Source organism: Suricata suricatta, chromosome 9 (assembly GCF_006229205.1).
Source record: "Suricata suricatta isolate VVHF042 chromosome 9, meerkat_22Aug2017_6uvM2_HiC, whole genome shotgun sequence".
NCBI classification, from domain to species: domain Eukaryota; kingdom Metazoa; phylum Chordata; class Mammalia; order Carnivora; family Herpestidae; genus Suricata; species Suricata suricatta.
In genome coordinates, this window is record NC_043708.1 from 10,653,895 (window position 1) to 10,675,786 (window position 21,892).

At 49.2% G+C, this 21,892-nt stretch overlaps 1 protein-coding gene across 1 annotated transcript in view; it reads left to right on the forward strand.

The window, feature by feature from the left end:
- Positions 1 to 21,892, forward strand: part of LGMN (legumain) — a 34,565-nt gene that overhangs the window by 10,730 nt on the left and 1,943 nt on the right. Inside the window, exons 3-12 of the mRNA XM_029950662.1 lie at positions 8,465 to 8,562; positions 9,777 to 9,858; positions 12,249 to 12,334; positions 13,539 to 13,614; positions 14,310 to 14,372; positions 15,043 to 15,109; positions 15,947 to 16,065; positions 16,703 to 16,792; positions 19,499 to 19,699; positions 20,987 to 21,157. Coding sequence (XP_029806522.1) covers positions 8,465 to 8,562; positions 9,777 to 9,858; positions 12,249 to 12,334; positions 13,539 to 13,614; positions 14,310 to 14,372; positions 15,043 to 15,109; positions 15,947 to 16,065; positions 16,703 to 16,792; positions 19,499 to 19,699; positions 20,987 to 21,157 — 1,053 coding nt within the window. The remainder of the gene's footprint in view (positions 1 to 8,464; positions 8,563 to 9,776; positions 9,859 to 12,248; positions 12,335 to 13,538; positions 13,615 to 14,309; positions 14,373 to 15,042; positions 15,110 to 15,946; positions 16,066 to 16,702; positions 16,793 to 19,498; positions 19,700 to 20,986; positions 21,158 to 21,892) is intronic.

The following is a 21,892-nucleotide window of genomic DNA, read 5'->3' on the forward strand; positions in this document are numbered from 1 at the left end:
GCTGGTGTCCACGGGTAAAGTAATATCGAAATCGAAGGAAGGGAAGCAGGACGAAAGCGTGAAACACTCACCCCTGAGCAAGAGGACGAGGCCGGGCAGAGGAAACGCGAGTGCTGAGTCATTGCTGACCCCGGCACTCAGCGCTGCGGCCTGGTTGTGTCCTCAGCAGCTGCCAACATCGGCTTTCGTGGCTTTGGATGCTAATCATTAAAAGAGCATTTGAGAGAACCTTCTAGAACCTACACGGACTTTTCCACTTGCGTTTTGATGGAGGTTTCCCTGCTCCTTGGATTGACACAGCCCTTGTTCCCACAAATTCCTGGTGTTAAGGGAGGACGAGGACCCGAGGCACAATTTATTTATATTTATTTTATTTTTATTTTTGTAAATTTTTTAGATGTTTATTTATTTTTGAGAGACAGAGATAGAGCATGAGTGGGTCAGGGACAGAGAAAGGGGGAGATACAGAATCCGAAGCAGGCTCCAGGCTCTGAGCTGTCAGCATGGAACCCGATGTGGGGCTCGAACTCATGAACTGTGAGATCGTGACCTGAGCAGAAGTTGGCCGCTTAACCAACTGAGCCACCCAAGCGCCCCACTCCAGGCACAATTTAAAACCCTACATTTTGGGCTGGGATTACTGGGTGGTCTGAGGCCAGTGGGTAGAAGGTGCGCTTCCGGTGCCCTGAGTGGGGGGGCAGTTAAGGCCTCGCCAGGGCAGGTGTCTGCAGCCACCACGGAGGAGAGAGAGGTCCGGAAGCGCAAGCAGCACCCGGGGACAGGCTTGTCGGGGGGAACGGAATGGCCACTAGAGGCGGAACTAGAGTTGGAGGAGGGTTTCTTTCAGGATGGAAGACTGAGCATGTGGAGGAGGCAGGTCTCAGGTGGAGACATGGAGGCGGCTGTTGAAGTAGATTGCAGGTGAAGTTCACTGCCCTCCGGGGAGTTTGAGGGTGACAGGGATTGAGGAGAGGCACATGTGACCAGGTGTCACCCGGAGGATGCGGTTGGGAGGGTTTGAGGCCGTTGCTGGCAGTGGGGCTCCGAAGGAGAAGGCTGTTTGCCCTGTGTTGCAGATGCCCCCTACCCCCCTCTCCGCTGGTCTGGTCTGGAGTTGGGTTGTGGTGGAGAGAAAGGGGGCCACCACCTCCTCCTGGAAGCCTTAAGAGCATCTGTCTCAGGGAGCCGGGAAGCAGGTAGGCGGGTTTCAGTTGAGGCAGAGAGAGAGAGAGAAGCCTAGGACTTGCTCTCATAGGAATTGTGAGAAAGGTGTGTGATGGAGGGCCACGCGACAGTTATCATGTTTCTAAAAGACCACCTGTAGGGGCCTCTGGGTGGCTCAGCTGGTTAAGCGTCTGACTTCAGCTCAGGTCATGATCTCACAGTCTGAGTTCGAGCCCCACATGGGCTCTGAGCTGACAGTTCAGAGCCTGGAGCCTGCTTCCGATTCTGTGTGTGTCTCACTCTCTCTCTGCCCCTCCCCCATGCACGTTGTCTCTCAAAAATTAACATTAAAAAATAAAAAAAATTTTTTAAAAGACCACTTTTAATTTTATAGATTTTTAAAAATGTTTAAAAGAATTTTTTTTAAGTTTTTATTTATTATTAAGAGACTGAGAGAGATAGAGCATGAGCCTGGGAGGGGCAGAGAGAGGGGCAGACAGAATCGGAAGCAGGCTCCAGGCTCTGAGCTGTCAGCATAGAGCCCGACACGGGGCTCGAACTCACAAACTGCGAGATCATGACCTGAGCTGAAGTCAGACACTTAATCTACTGAGCCACTCAGGCGCCCCTAAAAATGTTTTCATTACTTTTGAGACGAGAGCGCAAGCAGGGGAGAGGAAAGCAGAGAACAAACTCCACACTGTCGCCACATAGTCCAACGTGGGGCTTGAACCCACGAGCTGGCAGATTATGACCTGAGCCGAAATCAAGAGTTGGATGCTTAACTGACTGAGCCATCCAGGAGCCCTTGATTTTATAGATTTTGAAAAAAATGTGTGCAATCACCACCTTTTAAAACAGCTTTATTGAGGCATACATTCCATGACCTACAATTCGTCTGTTATAATTATACTTTCTGTGAGTTTCAGTAAATTTATACAGGTCTGCCAGCATGGCCACAGTCCAGTTTTAGGACACTTTCATTGTTCTAGAAAGTTCTCTTATGCCTGTGCTGTCAGTCCCTGCTCCCATCTAAGCCCCATGCAACAACTACTGCTTTCTGTCTCTATTGTTGTTTTTTTTTCCAGCCTCGCCCTGCCACATCACTTTAAACCTCTGATTCTCTTCTGGAAAGCTCGAGTTGGTGGTAGGCTGAGTGAGGTAACTCTACAAAGCCCCTGACCCAGGGCCTCCCCTCGGCAGCACACAGCGTGTACCGGAAGTGATAATATGCATGTATCTATCAATGAGCAGACCCTGAGGCCCCTTTCTCAGATCCTTGTCTGGCTCGAAAGTGGACCCCTCTACACTGACCGTGACCGGAGCGTGGGCATTGAGTCTACCCTTTGTTCCAAGGTGGTGGTTCTTACTTGGCTGCCGGCCGGCCTGAGCTGGAGGCATCCCAGCATCTGGGAATCACGGGAAGCTTTACAGGCCGGTGAGAACGCCCACCACCAGCGATGAGCCAGGCTGAGTCACAGCAGCTCTGTTCAGTCCGGAGGGCCTTGAGAGTCTTGCTCAATCCCCTCCTCGCGTGCTGCTTCGTAGGCTTTTCTGGTTTTCCGGGGAAGATACGTATAGGCCAGATATGTCCAAGGGAAGTACTTCAAGTGGCTTTTAACACCATTTCTCAAGTACTTGGTTTAACCCTACTCTTACTTGTTTTGAGTCCCAGGAAATACTTGGGTCTAACCTAAAACCCTTTTAGGTTAACAATGTTAGAGGCCACCAAGGACCTCCATGGACCCCAGAGAGAACCGTGACCTCACTGTGAGACTGCTTCTTGTGGTAGAAGGGCCATGGTCAGGGTCAGGAGACCTGTGTTTGAATTGCTGAGCCCGTCCTGAGTCTATCCCCATTTGCAAAATACGGATGAAAGCATGTGCCTGCCAAGGTGGTGGTGAGGAGTCCAAATAGTGTAGGAGAGTGCCCAAACGGGACACGTTGAACCTGCCCTTTCTAAAACCCATAGCTGTATTGAGGCATTTTTTACATATCAGATGTGATTCACCCATTTCCAGTATACAACTCAATGATTTTTTAGTGAATTTACCAAGTTGTGGACACAGCACCATAAATCAGTTGTAGAACATTTCCGTCTACCCAGTTAGAGTCCCTCCAGCCCATTTGCAGCCCCTGCCCCCAGACAACCACTAAAAATATACCTTCGGTCTCTATACATTTGCCATTTCTGAGCATTTCATAACAGTGGAGCCGTTTGACATGTAGTCTTCTGTTTCTGTTAGCATAATGTTTTTGAGGTTTATCTGTGTTGTAGCATGTCAGTACTTTGTTCCTTTTTATTGGCACAGAATATATTTTTTTAATTTTTTTTATGTCTTTTATTTATTTTTGAGGGACAGAGAGAGACAGCGCGAGCAAGGGAGGGTCAAAGAGAGAGGGAGACACAAAATCTGAAGCAAGTTCCAGGCTCTGAGCTAGCTGTCAGCACAGAGCCCAACGCGGGACTCGAACCTACAACTGTGAGATCATGACCTGAGCTGAAGCCGGCCGCTCAACCAACTGAGCCACCCAGGTGCCCCGGCACAGAATATTAAATAGTATGGATAGAGCACATTCTGTCTGCTTACCAGTTGGTGGACATTTGAGTTGTTCCCATTTTTTGCCTATGATGTACAATATTGCTAAGAACATTTGTCTGTACATCTTGGCTGGATAAATGTTTTTGTTTCTCTTGGGCAGAAAGAGTTGCTCGGTCATACAGTAACTTTATGTTCAACCTTTGAAGAAACTTGTTGAATTGTTTTCCAAAATGGCGACACCATTTTACATCCCCACAGGCCATGAATGGAGAAGGTTCCTGGTTCCCGCATCCTTGTCAGCACTTTTTATTGTCTGTCTAGCTGTGAGTTGGTGTCTTGTGGTTTCAATTTACATTTTCCTAGTAATAAATGATGTTGAGCATCTTTTTATGTGCTTTTTAGCACATAAAATTTGTGTCTCTTGGGTGAAATGTTAATTCAAATCTTTTATCCACTTTTGATTGGGTTGATTGTCTTATCAATGTTCTTTGCATTTTCTGGATGCAAGTTCTCTATCAGATATGTGTTTTGTAAATATTTTCTCTTACCCTGTTGCTTATCTTTTCATTTTCTTAATGTTGTCTTTTGAAGCATTCAAGTTTTTAGTTTTGATGATGTCCAGCCTATCAGGGTTTTTTTTTTTTTTTTTTTTTTTTTTTTTGGCTTATGGACCATACTTTTGGTGTCATATCTACAACATCTTTGAGGTTATAACTCAAGGTCCTGAAAATTTTGTCCTAAGTTATCTTACAAAAGTCTTATTTTAGCCCTTATATTTAAGCCTATGATCCCTTTTGAATTAATTTTTGTGAATGGTGTGAAAGGAAAGCCCAAGTTCATCTTTTTGTATGGATTTCCATATGGTCCAAGCACCATATGGGAATGTTTGGTATACCTGATCCTGGGACTGTATGGCTTTGAACTACACAGGTCCATTTATACGCTGATCTTTTTCCATAAATGCACTATAGTACTCTACAGGTATTTCTCCTTCCTTATGATTTTCTTAGTAACATTTTCTTTTCTGTAGCTCACTTTATTGTAAGAATACAGTACATCATACATACAGTATACAAAAGGAAGTGAAAATCCTTCAACTTTTTCAAAATGGTTTTGGCCATTCTAGGGTTTTTGCAATTTCCTATAAATTTTAGGATCATTTTGTCCACTTCTGCAAAAAAGTCTGCTGGTCATTTAAAAACATTTTCTTAAATAGAATTAAGTCTTCTGATCCATGAACATGAGGTGTTTCTGTTTATTTTGATCTTCTTGGATTTCTCTCAACAATGTTTTCAAATTTTCAGTATGCATGTCTTACACTTTTGTTAGATTTATTCCTGAGTGTTTTTATTTTTTATTTTTTTTAAATGAACCTGGCTTCTGACAAAAGGAATAAATAGGATGGTTGTCACCAAGGGGAGGGGGTGGGTATACTTGGTCACTTTCACTTCTGTCGTAAGTTAAATCTAACATAATACTGGTTTGATTTTTTTTCTTTTAAAGAAAAGGAAAGCAAAGAACCATCTATATGACATGTGTGTGCAATTTAAAGAATAATAATAATAAAATGAATACTTGTATCCGACTAGAAAAAAAAAGAACATTACTAAGACCCTGTGCCCTGTCTGATTCAATCCCCCTCCCTTCTCGCCCGGTGGCCAGCCCCCGAAGTTTTTGTCCATCATTCCTGGCTTTGCTTTCTGGTTTTACTAGATGTGTATTCAACTGTAAACAACAGAATGTTTACTTAAGCCTGTTTTGACCTTTATGTAACTGTAAACATAGTGAATGTATTTTTATACAACTTATTCTCATTACATTCCTGACATTCATCTATTTGAAACAGGGTTGGATTTCCTTCATCCCCCCATTTATGTGAGCTCTATGGTATTCCATTATATGAGCATATGACAGCTTATTTTTTTCCAACATTGATGGTCCTTTGGGTTATTTCTTTTTTTCTTTTTCTTTCTCCTTCTTCTCCTTCTTCTTCTTCTTCTTCTTCTTCTTCTTCTTTTTTTCTTTCTGCTATGAGTAATCCTCTACTGCACATGGCTTCGAGTTTTTCTAGGGTCTCGCCAGGAGCAGAATGCCTGGGTTGGAGGGGATGTGCTTCAACCTGATTGGATAATGGCGAGATACTTTCCCAAGCGGAGTGCCTGTCACACTAAACTTCCACCACCAGTATATCCGTTTTCTACTGTTGCTGTAACAAATCATTCATTATAAGCTTAGTGGCTTAAAACAATGCACATTTATGACGTTACAGTTCTGGAGGTGAGAAACTTGAACGGGGGTCTTACTGCATTAAATCAAGGTGTCAGAAGGGCTGTGTTCCTCTCTGGTGACTCTGAAGGAGGTGCCACGTCCTTACCTTTTCCAGCTTTTACAGGCTGCCCTCCTCCTTGGCCCCTTCCTCCGTGTTCAAAGCCAACAGTGGCACCATTGAGTCCTTTCTTACACTGTATCCCTGCGACACTGACTCACTGCCTCCTCCTTCCACATACAAGTGGTGACCGCATTGGGCGTGCCGGATAATCCAGGGTAGCCTCTCTACGTTAAGATCAGCTGATGAGCCATCTTAGATCCATCCATTGTCTTAATTCCCCCTTTTCAGGTGAAACTAATCACAGATTCCGTCCATCTGTCCACAGAGGTGGACATCTGTGGGGGCTGTTTTCTTTCCTACTACAGTTAGTATTTGGAGGTCCTCACTGTGCCACAGAAATGGAGATTTAAACATTTTAACAATTTGTATATGTGTAAGATACTTAGTACCTATCTTAAAATGACCTGTTAAGATTTTCAGCTCCTCCCCCTCCCTGGGCTTCTCTAATTTTCCTGAGTTCTCTGTGATCCCTGCATAAAGCAGTGTCAAGTTCTAGAGGCAGGGTGCCTGGGAGATCTCACAATGAGCTGGGTGACTCGTGACCCAGGTCACCTTACCTCCTCCATAAGCTCCAGTTTCCTCTCCTACAAAGTAGGGATCATTCCCTTAGTCACAGAGCATTGCTAGGATGATCACATGAAAGTCTCTGCACAGTGCTTGACAAGTACTAGAAAGTCGGCAAATGTGCAAACTTTGGTTATTTATTGCTTCAGTCACCCATTCACATAACAACTCCGGAGCGCCTGACCTGGACTCACCCACCCGCCATTCAGCAACTATGTATTGAACATCCATCGCTAGCTGTGAAGTCCTTTTGTTGGGAGGTGTCTACACTGCTAGGTTTAATGCCCGATGAGCTTTTTGCCGTGCTAAGTGCTGTGTAGAACGTACCGTGTAGTGAAGGTCCAGTTCCTGGAGCTCGTCCTTAGGGAGGCAGATTGCTGGGCTCACTGTGCTCTTCGTGTGTATGTGTCTGTTCTTGAAAGACACACAGGAGCAGAAAGTTAGAGGGCGTTTTTCCTCACTGACCTCAGATGATTCCCAGGTTCCGGCGTGGACCACGTGTCATCTTGAAAAAGGAAGCAAAGAATGTCTTCACCCTTTTATGGACATGGAATCACCTTAACAAAGTTTTCCTTTTAGCCCTAATATTTTCAGTCTTGCAATTTTTTTTAAACTAAAAAAAAGAGCATATTCCTCCTTTTAATACCTGAGCTGACTTTCTGAGTTTTCATCCAATTCTCTAAACAGCAACTACAGCACAGAACCAAGTTTTTAATCAGTGGTTCATCATTCTGTTTTTCAGACCTAACTCAGTGCTCTTTATATGGTGTGGCAAAATGAAAATAAATTATTCAGGACTTTTTAAGGCCTTTGTTATCCATAGTGGTGGTGCTGTGCACGGAGGCATGTCCGAGTGTAATCCGCATAGATGCTGACTACCAGATGAGAGTTTGGATAATGGGTGTGAGGTGGGGAGTTAAAAAAAAATTTTTTAATGTTTATTTTTGGGGCAGAGAGTGACAGAGCATGAGCAGGGGAGGGGCAGAGAGAGAGAGAGACACAGAATCTGAAGCAGGCTCCAGTCTCTGATCTGTCAGCACAGAGCCAGAGCGGGGCTTGAACCTGCAGACCACAAGATCATGACCTGAGCCAAAGTTGGATGCTTAACCGACAGAGCCACCTAGGTGCCATCCCGGCTTAAAAAAAAAATTTTTTTTTTAATGTTTGAGGTGGGGAGTTTAAAAAATTTAATTAAGGTACACCTGAGTGGCTCTGTTGGTTAAGTGTCCGACTTTGGCTCAGGTCATGATCTCGTGGTTTGTGGGTTTGAGCCTCACATCAGGCTCTGTGCTGATATCTCAGAGCCTGGAGCCTGCTTCAGATTCTGTGTTTCCCTCTCTCTCTGCTCCTCCCCTGCTTGCACTCTGTGTTTCTCTCTCTCTCAAAAATAAATAAAAGCATTTTAAAAAATTGAAAAAATTGTAATGTATATGGTTTAAAATAATTTATTTTTTATTTTTTTATGTTTATTTGTTTACTTTTTGAAAGAGGGAGACAGAGTATGTGAGCAGGGAAGGGTCAGAGAGAGAAGGAGAGAGAGAATCCCAAGCAGGCTCTGCACTATCAGCGCAGAGCCTGATGCAGGGCTCAAACTCATGAACCATGAGATCACCACCTCAGCCAAAACCAAGAGTCAAATGCTTAACTGACTGAGCTAACGAGGCTCCTCTAAAATAATTTAAATTCCTGACCAATAATGATTCACAACATGTGTTCCATGAGAAAGAATGTGTTACTCCTTAGAACTTTAAAATTGGCCTCCTTCTGGGCAGAATGTAAAACTTGACAAAATCCTCTCTCCCAGGCCGATGCATGCCACGCCTACCAGATTGTTCACCGAAACGGGATTCCTGATGAACAGATCATTGTGATGATGTATGATGACATCGCCAACTCTGAAGAGTAAGTAGGGAGCGTCTTTGAACTTGGTAATGAATTCAGGATATTAAAAAGAAAAATGCGTACTGACGCATAGGAATCTGTAGAATTAACGCTAGAATGTGCATATACTGGCGGATGAAATCCCACAGGGCTGCTTCATGTAGAGCTTTGAACATACCTGTGGGGGAGGGGGTCCCTGGCAGTGCAGTTGGCATAGGAGTTGCTGGAAGGTGTTGGGGCTGGTGCTTTGGAAGAGTTGAAAGTGTAAGTTCCTTCTTGGGGCGCCTGGGTGGCTCAGTCAATTAAGTGTCCGACTTCATCTCAGGTCACGATCTTGCAGTTCGTGGATTTGAGCCCCACGTCAGGCTCTGTGCTGACAGCTCAGAGCGTGGAGCCTGCTTCAGTGTCTGTGTCTCCCTCTCTCTCTGTCCCTCCCCTGCTTGCACTTTCTCTCTCTCTCCCTGTCAAATAAATAAACATCAAGAAAAAAATTTAAAAAAAAAAAGAAAGTTTAAGTTCCTTCTCAGCTTGGAGAACTCACCACAGCTCTGCAGTGCTGGTCCTGACCTCGGAGCAGGGGCGGGCAGCACAGAGGGGTTGCCTCAGGGCCCTCGCACAGGAGGCTCCTGTTTGTAGGCTAGATCCTACGACACTTCTTTCCGCGCTTATTTGCGTTTCTGATTTGTTGAGTTCAGCTGTACGAATCCTGTCTTGTGCCAGCTTATCTGATGTCTTGGGGTCAGAAGCCGCTACTAAACATCACCGGTGTTAGTCTCCCCCACTTCTTGTTTTCCCTGCTGTGGCCATCGACACGTGACCACATGACAGCACATAGTCCACTGTGAGCTTTCATGCCTCAGCTCTTGCATTAAAGTCTTGTCTTTTGTCCCGTCTTTTGCTGTAAGGAGTTCTGCTCTCAGAGATCTCTTGCTCAGGTCTTGCCCCAGAATGCCACCCAGTTCCTGCAGGAGGCCAGACCAGGCAGCCCTGTCCTTGGTTTTCAGGACAGCCCTTCACTGCTCCCGCCAAGAACCCGGAAGCTGAGGCTGCCTGAGGTCCCCGGGCTGTAAAGTCACTAGCACGTTAGTGTCCGTGCGGGTGATGAGAAATGTCTTTGACAAACGTGGTCGCTTGCTGTTTTTGTACATAATGGGGGCATAGCTTTAAGAGAGATTTCAGAGACATGTCACACTGTGTGCTTCAAATGTGTCCCTTGGTTTCTTTGTTTTCTTCAGCAACCCTACGCCAGGAATCGTGATCAACAGACCCAACGGCTCGGATGTGTACGCGGGGGTCCTGAAGGACTACACCGGGGAGGTGAGGGGGGCTTGTGCTCGTGTCAGTGACGATTCGCCCCTCGTTCTCTCGAGTCCGGGATCAGAACCTCACCACATTGGTTTCCGGGTGGTCCTTCATGGGGGCATTCAGATTTGCACTTGAGGAATAATTTCTGAGCGTTTTGAAAGAAAGCCGAGGGCAGAAAAGGGAAAAAAGGTTAGAAATAAGTTGTAGTCTACTGATCTTTAGTTTCTAGTCTTCTTTTTTTTTTAAGTTTATTTATTTATTTTGAGAGAGAGAATGAGAGCGCATATGAGTGGGGGAGGGGCAGAGAGGGAGAGAGTGCGAATCGCAAAGCAGACTCCACGCTGCCAGCACAGAGCCTGATGTGGGGTGTGAACTTACGAACCATGAGATCATGACCTGAGCTGAAAGCAAGAGTCAGGCGCTTAACCAGCTGAGCCACCCAGGCGCCCCGTCTAGTCTTCTTATACTTCAAGTCTGATCCTGCATTCCCTTCAGCAGTACCTGATTTTCTTGGGGCGCCTGGGTGGCTCAGTCAGGTAAGCCTCCAACTTCAGCTCAGGTCAGATCTCACGTTCGTGGGTTCGAGCCCCGCATCGGGCTCTGTGCTGACGGCTAGCTCAGAGCCTGGAGCCTGCTTCTGGTTCTGTGTCTCCCTCTCTCTCTCTGACCCTCCCTCTCTCATGCTCTGTCTCTCTCTGTATCAAACATAAATAAAACATTAAAAAAAAACAACAGTACCTGATTTTCTTGATCTCAGCAGAGATCCTTGCTGCTAATCTGATTATGAAGTCATATTCTTTTCTGAAAAATCAATTTTCTCAGCACCAACCCTGGTGCAAAGCATCTCTGGATTTTGCTGAGATAGTTTTTCATTAATTGTTGTGATCATGTATCACTTCTGAATTGCATCCCTCCCAATAGACTTATGTCCCTCCCGATTTACTGAGGCTGTATCAATTGACACAGTTTTGAAGATACCATAATGACTGCCACCTCATGGATTTCTGGATTGTAGAGGGATTGAGAGGGGAGGGGCAGAGGGAGAGGAAGGTACAGAATCCGAAGACAGGCTCTAGGCTCTGAGCAGACTGCATAGAGCCCGACGTGGGGCTCGAACCCACGAACCTGAGATTATGACCTGAGCGAAAGTCGGAGGCTCAACCGACTGAGCCACCCAGGTGCCCCTGTAGAGGGATCTTTTAGGAACTAATATTTCTGGTAGTAAAGGAACATCTATCTGAAATTCAGCAATTCTTTCTATTTCTTTTAAATTCCAGCATAGTTGAATTGAACACATCATGCTTGCAACATAGATGGTCTCATTTTTATGAAATTCTTTTTATATAGTGAGATAAGGAAATGTCTGGAATCTTAGTGGTAGGATTTTGGTGATTTTTCCCCCCTTTTCTGTATTGCTTTATTTTTATTTTTATCTTTTAGTTTAGAGAAAGCACGTGCAAGGGAGGGGGACAGAGGGAGAGAGAGAAAGAATCTTGAGCAGGGGATGCGTGAGTGGCTCTGTTGGTTAAGTATCTGACTTCGGCTTGGGTCACGATCTCATGGTTCATGAGTTCAAGTCCCACGTTGGGCTCTGTGCTGACCTCTCAGAGCCTGGAGCCTGCTTTGGATTCTGTGTCTCCCTGTCTCTGCCCCTTCCCTGCTCATGCTCTCTTTCTCTCTCTCAAATAATAAATAAACATTAAAAAATTAAAATAAAAAAATTTCTAAAAAAAAAAAGAGGCTTGAGCAGGCTCCATATTTTGTATTTTTGTTTTCATTTTTTATTTTAGAGAGAGCGTGCACAGGGAAGGGGGGCAGAAGGAGAGAGAGAAACTTGAGCAGGCCCCACGCATATCACAGAGCCTGACTTGGGGCTTGAGCCCATGATCATGGGATTATGACCTGAGCTGAAATCAAGAGTCAGACACTTACCTGACTGAGCCACCCAGGTGCCCCTGTATTGCTTTTTTAAACAATCAGGCATCAATGTTATAAAGTCTTTAAGGACATCAAGTGTCCTTGGGATTTGACCTAGGCAGTAAGCTGGATGCAAAGGGAGGCCCAGTGCTGATGCTTCTCCCTTTCTGCTGTGCGAAGGTGCTTTGCTCTTCCCTGGCCACGTGTCCCTGCCGACCAGCATCTTTGGGTTTCCCCCATGGACTCTGGGTGGTTAGGAAGAAAAGGCAGGCTTGCTGAAGGCAAGATGATATTTAAGAAGAGGTCGTGCGCAGGCCCCAGAAGCACTGGCCTTGCTTTGGGTCTAACTTGGTTCCAAAGTGTTTGCTCCTAAACCGAGAGCCTGGGAGACTTGTGGACTGCTGGCTCGGGTCTGCTGCAGGCTCCACCAGTGCTCTGATTGGGAGTGACAGCTGCATCCGATTTTGACACTTAATTCTTCGTAGGATGTGACCCCAGAAGTTTTCCTTGCTGTGTTAAGAGGTGATGAAGATGCCGTGAAGGGCAAAGGATCTGGGAAGGTCTTAAAGAGGTAATGTCTGTTTTATAGCTCCCGCACTTCCCTAATGACGTGGCCCCCAAATAGGTGTTCTTTGCTCCCGTCCTCTTTACTCATGAGAAGTCACAGGGTGGGAGCTTTGTCCCGACTTAGACGGGCCGCACAGAACTGATGGCTTCCTTGGACTGAATTATCCCCTAGGAGCCAGGGTCCTTCATTGTCATGAATGCAGTGTTCTTTGTCACGTAAAGCCGCTACTTTTTGTTGTCCATGGTCCCCGTGCTGGTGTGTGTCACTGTCAGTGGAGCACACTGAGACGGGCAGGAACAGGTGGGTTGGAGGGTCCGGCCTTCCAGTCTGTGCCGTGTTCGAGGTGAGCCCTGGGGGGAGAGGCGCACACGCGCATCCACAGTGCTCACCTCGGCACTGGGGGAGGCCACCTTGCTGCTTGCTGCCCGCCCTGCGTGCCAGAGGGCTCGTGAGCATCTCGTTATGGAGCGGTTTGGGTGACGTCAGGGACTTTGGTAACACATGCCCTCACACTGTCTCAGGTCCTTGGCAAATGGTGCTGTTCCTCTCCTGCTCAAGGTGAGCAGTGGGCACAGGCACGCTCATGGGCAGGTGGGCAGGGTGCAGGGTGGGCAGACTGCGTGCAGGCTCAGGGGTCCAGAAGGGATGAAGTCTGAGCTGAAGGACTGTTCAGCTGTGTGTCCTGGCCTCCTTCCTCATCTCCGGGCAATCTGGTTGGAGAGTATGGCCACTGGCATGATTGCCAAAGGACCTTAATGTTTGAAAAATAATTTTTTTTAATGTTTATTCATTTTTGAGAGAGAGACCAAATATAAGCGGGGAAGGGGCAGAGAAAGAGGGAGACACAGAATCTGAAGCAGGCTCCAGGCTTTGAGCTGTCAGCATAGAGCCCCATGCGGGGCTCAAACTGGTGAACCATGAGATCGTGATCTGAGCAAAGTCAGATGCTCAACTGGCTGAGCCACCCAGGCGCCCCAGGACTTCCCTGTTCGGTCCATAGGCCAAGCCACCCAGCAGACGTCTCCTCCCCGACCGTAACTCACACCTCTGAGACTCTAGGATGTGCCTTGGGGTTCAGGGTCACCCCCAGCGGGAGCAGGCTATGGTCCTCGAGCCTCTTCTTCCTGTTGAATGGAGCCACTTTTCAAACGGAAGTGGAACTAGGAACGGGTTAACTTTGGCCTTATCTGTCCCGCTCTCTTGGCAGCGGCCCCCGGGACCATGTGTTTGTTTACTTCACCGATCACGGAGCTACCGGAATACTGGTGTTTCCAAATGACGACGTGAGTTTTTGTTAACATTGTAAAGACAAAGTAGGAGACTGGCGAACAAACCCTGGGCGTTGACGTGAAGCCTGGGATGTGTACTTCTCACGTCCTACCAGGGTCGGTTTCTGTGTGTGGCGGATGAGTGTGAGGGGCACGCGTGGCAGCCTGAAATCTCTCCAGCAAGGTTTGCCTACATTGGCCTTCATGTCTGAGCCTTAGTCAGAGGTCTCCAGACCTGGGTGCATTGCAGTAGCTGCAGTAACAGAACAGTCTCTGAATGTTCTAGACAAAGTAACAGAGGAGAGAGAACATTCTTGTCCCCTTTATAACTTTTTTTCTTTTAATGTTTATTTTTGAGAGAGAGACAGAACGTGAAGTGGGAGGGGCAGAGAGGGACACAGAATTGGAAGCAGGCTCCAGGCTCTGAGCTGTCAGCACAGAGCCCGATACGGGGTTTGAACCCACGAACCGTGAGATCATGACCTGAGCTGAAGTCGGATGCTTAACCGACTGAGCCCCCCGGGCGCCCCTCTCTTCCCCTTTTAAAATATGTGAATAAAACACGTGAGATGCCACCTAGGGATAATGCCGTTCACTGTGGTTCTTTCTAAGGACTGGTAAATAACAATTTACAAAAAGCATCATTAGTACTTTGTTGGGGGGTGTCTCTGGAGATGTTGGGTCTCAATGTCAGTATTCTTACGTTTCAGCTTCACGTGAAGGACCTGAATAACACCATCCAATACATGTACGAACACAAAATGTACCAGAAGGTAACAGCAGCACTTGGGGGGCCTGTGGGGAGGAGCAGGAGGAAGGCAGTGGACGCAGAACCTCCCGTCCCCTGCTGCCCCCAGCCCCTAATTCTTATCTGGAGAGTATCCTTGGGATCGTCTGGCCCTCTGGTTTCCCAGGATTAGCCTGCTGTGATTCTAGGGCTTTAGTTGTTAGATCAGGATCACTGGAGCTCTTGTTAAAAGACAGTGTGGACCCACCTCCAGAGTTGGACCTGGAGGCCTGGGGATAGCCTTGAGAACTTGGCCTTTCTGAGTTGACGCAGATACCGATGGTCCAGGGATGACACTTTGAAGACCACTGTTCTTGACCTTAACTGGGAGCAGCCGGGGAGGAGAATGCCGTCGCCTTATTTCCCTCACGTTGGCCCTCGCCCGCCCCTGTAGCCCCGTTTATGGATCCCGAGTAGCTCGGGCACATGCACGAGGTAGACGTGGGAAGAGGGCCTGCTGCACCGTCTAGTCTGTCAGTGATGAGTAGATGTGAGCCCTTCTGGTTTGTAGGACAGCAGCCTCTCACGGCAGAGATCCCTCCCAGAGGCAAGAGTAAAAGACCCTTAAGAAAGGGGCAGGAGTGTGAGCAGAGCCCACCTCTGTGAGAGGTCTGCCTGCCCAGGGTGTGAGGTCATGCGTCTCGTTCGCCTCACAGATGGTGTTCTACATCGAAGCCTGTGAGTCTGGGTCCATGATGCGCCACCTGCCCGCCGACATCAATGGTAGGTGGTGGTCGCGCTGGCCTCGGGGGTGGGGGGGGCGGCGGTGGCCGGTGTCACTTGGTGGTACGGTCGGTCATTCTCTGATTTTGCCGACGTGAAGAACTGGCTGGTGTGTATGAGCAGGGGTCCAGGGCAGCCTGGTGCACAGAAGTGGGGGTGAGGGGTTTACCTGTGGGCAGGAATAAAGCATAAATAAACAATAAAGAATCAGATCTGAATTCATGGTGCTCTTCCAGGTTCTAGTAAAACTACTAAAGTCCAAGATCCCATAGCCTTTGGACCAGCCCTGGTTCTCGGTGATGCATGGTGTGCTGGCCATCTGAGCTTGGGCAGTTGACTTGCCCTTTTTGGCCCTCAGTTACCCCCATCTGTGAAATGGGGATAAAGATGCTGCCTGTCTGTTGGGACAGTTGCATTTTAAGTGATACCATTTGCCCAGCACGGCTCTGAGCCCATAGTGGCTATGGTGTATGTTCAGTGTTTGTTCGGTAAATGTTAACTTTTGCCAGAAATGAAGTTAGGTACATGTTCTTCAGGTTTCCAGAGCTATTAAAATCTTTCAGATTCTAGACTTGCTTAACATCCTAACAAGCGCAGGCTGCTTATTCCCGCAGACTGTGCCTGTCAGGCAGCTTCCCTGTCTTCCACATTTAATTTCAGACAGTTGCCGTCACCGAATGAGCAGGGCAGGTACAGTTGGGTCTCTCTGCCCGGGCCCGTGCTGCTGGCAGGCGGCGTGCTGTGATGGCACCGGGAAGGAGGGAGAGGCTCCAGCTTCAGGTGGGAGCCACAGCAGAGAGGAGCGCGTAATGAAAAGCTGTCTTTAATTCCTACTAGTGTATGCGACCACGGCCGCCAACCCCAAGGAGTCGTCCTACGCCTGTTACTACGACGAGAAGAGAGCCACGTACCTGGGGGACTGGTACAGCGTCAACTGGATGGAGGACTCCGACGTGGTGAGTGCTCCGGGGAGGACTCGGCCGCGGTGGGCGCTCTGGGGAGGACTCAGGCACTGTGGGCGCTCCAGGGAGGACTCGGATGTGGTGGGCACTCTGGGGAGGACTCGGGCACGGTGGGCGCTCCAGGGAGGACTCAGATGTGGTGAGCGCTCCGGGGAGGCCTTGGACATGGTGGGCGCTCTGGGGAGGACTCGGACATGGTAGGCGCTCTGGGAAGGACTCGGACGCGGTGGGCGCTCCGGGGAGGACTCAGGCACGGTGGGCGCTCCAGGGAGGACTCGGATGTGGTGGGTGCTCCGGGGAGGACTCAGATGTGGTGGGCGCTCTGGGGAGGACTCGGACGCAGTGGGCGCTCCGGGGAGGACTTGGATGTGGTGAGTGCTCTGGGGAGGACTTGGACACCGTGGGCACTCCGGAGAGAACTCGGGCGCGGTGGGCACTCCAGGTTGGACTCGGACACCGTGGGCGCTCTGGGGAGGACTCAGACACGGTGGGCGCTCCGAGGAGGACTTGGACGTGGTGGGTGCTCTGGGGAGGACTCAGACGTGGTGAGTTCTCTGGGGTCCGGCCAGCCGGCTAAGGCTTAGCCATCAGCTCTCACTGTCAGAGGACTTCAACCTTTTCATCTTCGCAGGAGGATTTGACCAAAGAGACCCTCCATAAGCAGTACCAGCTGGTGAAATCCCACACCAACACCAGCCACGTGATGCAGTATGGAAACAAGGTGAGAAGGGCAGCCTTGCCCCCCTCTGGATTCCCGGGTCTCGGGTTGACTCGCCTGGCTGGTTGATCTCTTGGCGACGGGAGATGGGATGGGGACCCAGGGGAGAAGTGGCTGCGGCAGGAGGGCCCCGCCTTTCACGGCCGACTGCATCCTGGGCCCTGGACCCTGGCTCTGGAATCAGACCTTACCAGGCTCAAACTCGCAAAGTTGTGAGATTTGGGGTGAACTTCTTAAATTCTCTGAATCTCCATTTCTCCCCCCCGTTTCTTCTTGGGTCAGGGACTTAGTGCACGATTACAGAAGGTCGTGCAGCCAAACCACTGACCAGGGCTAGCGCACACTAACAGGTCACTGAATCGAAAGCTCCTTTCTGCCTTCCAGGGCCCCACGTCCTGCGGGCTGCACTTGTTACTTTCCCCTTTGGCTAGAATTTAGGGACTTTTCACCCCCGCTACCACCACCCAGAAAGGACCTAGGTGCTTAAATGGGTAAGATTATCAGGGTTCTCTAGACAGAGGGCACAGCAGGTGGTGCTGAAGGCTTGGGCTTTGTGTGCCACTGTGGGGGGCCAGCCCTGAGGATGTGCACAGGAGGTGGTCTGCGCACCTGTCCGTGTGAACAGACGCCACTCCCTAGGCGGCCTGCCGCCATTGAGCGCTCACCAGCTGAGGTCTCTTCCTTCAATGCAAGCATTGGCCTTCTAGAAGAACTTGGGAGCCGGGCGATCCAGGTACCTTCAGCGCGTCCCTGGCACAGTGCGGGCTGTGGCCTGGGGGCCAGCAGGGCAGGCGCAGGCCACGAGACAGGCTGTCAGGATGCCACGGGCCCTGTCGGGCTTCTGAGGGGGGGTGCTGGAGCAGGGAGTAGAGAGAAGGCAAGCGGGGAGGTGACTTGGATGAGGCAGGACCAGACATGGCACCGCCCTGGCCACGTGGGGCGATCCGAGGGGGAGAGGGTGCTGGAGTCCAGCTCCTGCAGGTCCAGGGGTCCCCCGAAGGATGACGGTGCAGGCCAAAGAGAAGGTGGGAGAGCCTTGTGTTTTTGTTCTGATCCCCAGACAAGCACCGCTGCCCATCTGGCAGGCGTCTCCATCTTGTCTGGTTCTCAAGGTTTATTTATGGCAAAAGGTACAAGGACAAGAAAGGGCAGAAAATGATTTCCAATGGATAAGTTTTACAATTTTAGCCGCAGGCACTCAAGGTGTCATAGGTATTTTCACAAAACCTCAGGTTTAGCCTCAAGGAAACGACCTTTAACCAAGAGGCAAACAGCATTCTTTAGTAAAGGTCAGTTTTTTTATGAGTAAGGGTCATTAGGCTGTTATCACTCTAAGAGGAAGTTCCCAGAAAGACAAGTTCTCAGGAGATCTGCTTGCTCTCATAGTCCCAAAGATGATAGATACATTTTATGCAGTAGTGACTATCACAAAGGCATTCAGGCCCAGAAGGTATTCAGTTATCCATATTGCTTAGGGGAAAGTTATGTGTTGCGTTAGGGTGTATCTAGTTTACTTGCTTATTTTTTTCCTGACCAGGTGCTGTCACGTCTCAGGGACAGGGTGAGGGGGACAGCCAGCTCCTGACTCTAATTAGCAAAACACTCTGAGGTTTGGTGCTCAAGCAAAAATGAAAGTTTCAAGAGGGTAGATTTTGGGAGCTATCTGGGGGCAAGAGACCGTGCAAACTTGCTGCACCCTCACCTGGAAGATTCACTCTACCGGTGAGTTCAAATAGCTCCCAACAAGAGGGCACCGAGCAATCGCTCTTTGTTCCTGGCTTCCTGTTCACTTTGTGATTTCCTCAGCCCTGGGGGGTCCTGGTCTTGGTCCAAGAGGTATGATGGATCTTTTCCAAGTATCACATGTTTCTCCTATATATTTCTGTGTACTTTATTGTTTTGTTTTAGGACTTTTTTTGATTATTGTTGCTTGGTTTATACTTGCAGCAATTTTTCCCTGTGATTGGGGTCCAGCCTGGAGTGACCTATGCAGGCAAACAGAGCCCGGCTGACATGCTTGTTTGGCCCTGACTGTTGGCTGGCCTGTCTGTGGCTCTGGCTCCGTCCATCTCAGTGGACCCAGGCCTCAGCTGGAACCTGGATGGGTGCTTTGCACCTAACTATTCCTGGTCGCTAGGGACAGGCAGGTGAACACGGGTAGGGAAGCACAACGCAGGTCCCCACGGGCTGAAACGACTCTGGCCCGAGCTCTGCATGACTGGAGAAGTGATTGACTTTCATATATGAAAGAATTAGTTCTCCTGTAAAGGATGCTGGATATTTTTTCTTTTTAAAGTTTATTTTTGAGAGGGAGAGAGAGACAGAGCATGAGCGGTAGAGGGGCAGAGACAGAGACACAGAATCCAAAGCAGGCTCCAGGCTCTGAGCTGTCAGCACACAGCCCAACGCAGGGCTCAAACCCATGAACCAAGAGATCATGACCTGAGCCGAAGTCGGATGCTTAACCAACTGAGCCGCGCATGCATCCTGTGGATGGTGGGTGTTTCTGAAGTCCATCGTTGGTGGATTGCAGGCACTCAGATGTGTTGTGTCGCTCACTGCTGAGGGCCAAGCACATGTTTTCCACCTGCAACTGTGGCTTTTCCGGTGGTCCTGAAACCACGCGGCATGAACTGGGAGCCTCCCACAGAGAGGCAGGACCCACATCTGAGTTTCACACTCAGACTGGCTCTCTCCCTCTCTCCTCAGTCTATCTCTGCCATGAAGTTGATGCAGTTTCAAGGCATGAAACACAAAGCCAGTTCTCCCATCTCCCTGCCTCCAGTCAAAGACCTTGACCTCACGCCAAGCCCGGAGGTGCCGCTCACCATCATGAAAAGGAAGCTGATGAGCACCAATGATCTGCAGGAGTCCAGGAATCTCATGGAGGAGATCCGCAGTCACCTGGACGTAAGTAGCGCTTAAAGGAACCGTTTCCAGACACTGTTTGCAGCCTCACTGGGCGGCCTGTGTGGACGTGGTCTCTGCCTCCGACCGTTATCCGGCGTTGTCGCGGCCAGGTGACGGCACCCTGAGCCACTCCTGGCACGTGGGAGCCTGTGGGGAAGGAGACCAGTCTGTGCTCTGAGCAACAGAGAAGTCAGTGAGCAGGGCAGTGGCTGTCTTTGTCTTCATCCTTCAGGAGTAGACTGACCTTGACCTCTTCCTCTCTCCTATATCCTGCCAAGAAGTCGTGGCATGTGGGTGTTTCCCTTTTATACCTGGTTGCTTAGAAGACGTTTTTATTTTGCTACTTGAACACTGAGATTTAAAAACATTTTTTAAATGTTTACTTTTGAGAGAGAGAAAGAGAGTGTGAGCAGGGGAGGGACTGAGAGAGAGGCAGACACAGAATCCAAAGCAGGCTGAGGCTCCGAGCAGTCAGCACAGAGCCTCATGCAGGGCTCGAACTCCCGGACTGTGAGATCATGACCTGAAGTCGTACACTCAACAACTGAGCCCCCCGGGTGCCCTTGAACACTGAGACTTCAAAAATATTAACTGATTTAGAAATAACAGTAATAAACTCATTTTGTGTGAAGGTATTTTTGTATTCATCATTTGGGAAGGAAATGATGCCCCCCCCACCTGTGCCCCCCTGTCTGGTGGTTTCTGGAAGAGGCAAAGGTGCCTGTGAACAGACCCCACCATTTGTGGGACAGCGGTCTACTTTGGGGCACAATTTCTCTGCCCCCTTTTCTCAGAGTGGGCCTTGCTGGCTCTTCAAGCATTTAGATTTAAATGTTTCTGTCGTGCAGAAGACCCCGGAAAGGCGGGGTACTTCCGGAGGTTTCTGGCTGTTACTGAAGCCTCGCACACACAACCTCCTTTCTGTCGGCATCTGTTTCGACATCCTGGGTTAGAAGTTGCACGAAGAGAAGGCTTTAAATGGGCCTCTGAGCTGATCCAGGGTTCCAAGAGAGACTGCCTTAGGTACATTTTGAAAAGACGTGTTTCGGGGCACCCGGGTGGCTCAGTCGGTTAAGCCTCCGGCTTCGGCTCAGGTCAGATCTCACGTTCGTGGGTTCGAGCCCCGCGTCAGGCTCTGTGCTAACAGCTAGCTCAGAGCCTGGAGCCTGCTTCTGGTTTTGTGTCTCCTTCTCTCTCTGCCCCTCCCCCTCTCATGCTCTGTCTCTCTCTGTATTAAAAATAAATAAAACATTAAAAAAAAAATTGAAAAGACGTGTTTGTTCACAGGCTAGGCATGTCATCAAGAAGTCCGTGCAGAAGATGGTCTCCTTGCTCGCGAGGTCCGATGCGGAGGCGGAGGGGCTGCTGTCGGAGAGAGCCGAGCTCACGGCGCATGACTGCTACCGGGCGGCCGCGTCGCACTTCCGCACACACTGCTTCGACTGGCACCTGCCCACGGTGAGCCCGGGCCCCGGGGGCCTTCCCTGCGTCAGCCTCTCCCTGTGTCTGCAACCCCTAAAGCTAAACTAAGGTTGCCTTACTGGAAATCACATGGGATGCATTGTGTTGTAGAAGTTTCCATCCAGCCTAAGGAAACAATGGGACTCATTCAGAGGCCTTTGGGGATGAGAGGAGGAAGGTCAGCCACATTCACTGACCATAAATCCTGGCCCAGACACGCTCGGCTACTCTGTGGGTAGGAGTTTACCAGTCATGACTCAACTCCCATTTGTATTTGACTAAAGGGGTGTAACGTCTCCGGACACTTTGGCCGTCCCTGCGTCCTGGCCGCATAGGCTTTCTCCCTCTCGGGTCTGTTCTGACCCCTCCCCAGGACTTACTGTTGGAGTCCGGTGCTGGCCCCTGGAGGAGAAGGTGCTGAGTTTCTGCCGATTGTAGAACGTCAGGTCGGAAGGTGCCTGTGGTCAGCGCTATGGGATGCTGAGGTCCTCCTATGGAAGGGGCTCAGCAAACTGGCCAGATCCTGCCCGCAGCCCGCCTTTATAAATAGTTCTGTTGGAACACAGCCCTGTTCTAAGTGTGGCTTCGTTCCTATGGCCAACTTCACACTGCAGTACGGTCCCCAAGCCTGAAATAGTTCCAGTCCAACCCTTTACAGAAAACTTTGGCCGACTTCGGCTCAGAGCTGTGCTCCTTGTTGGGTACGGTAGTTGCTACCTTCACATGGCTACT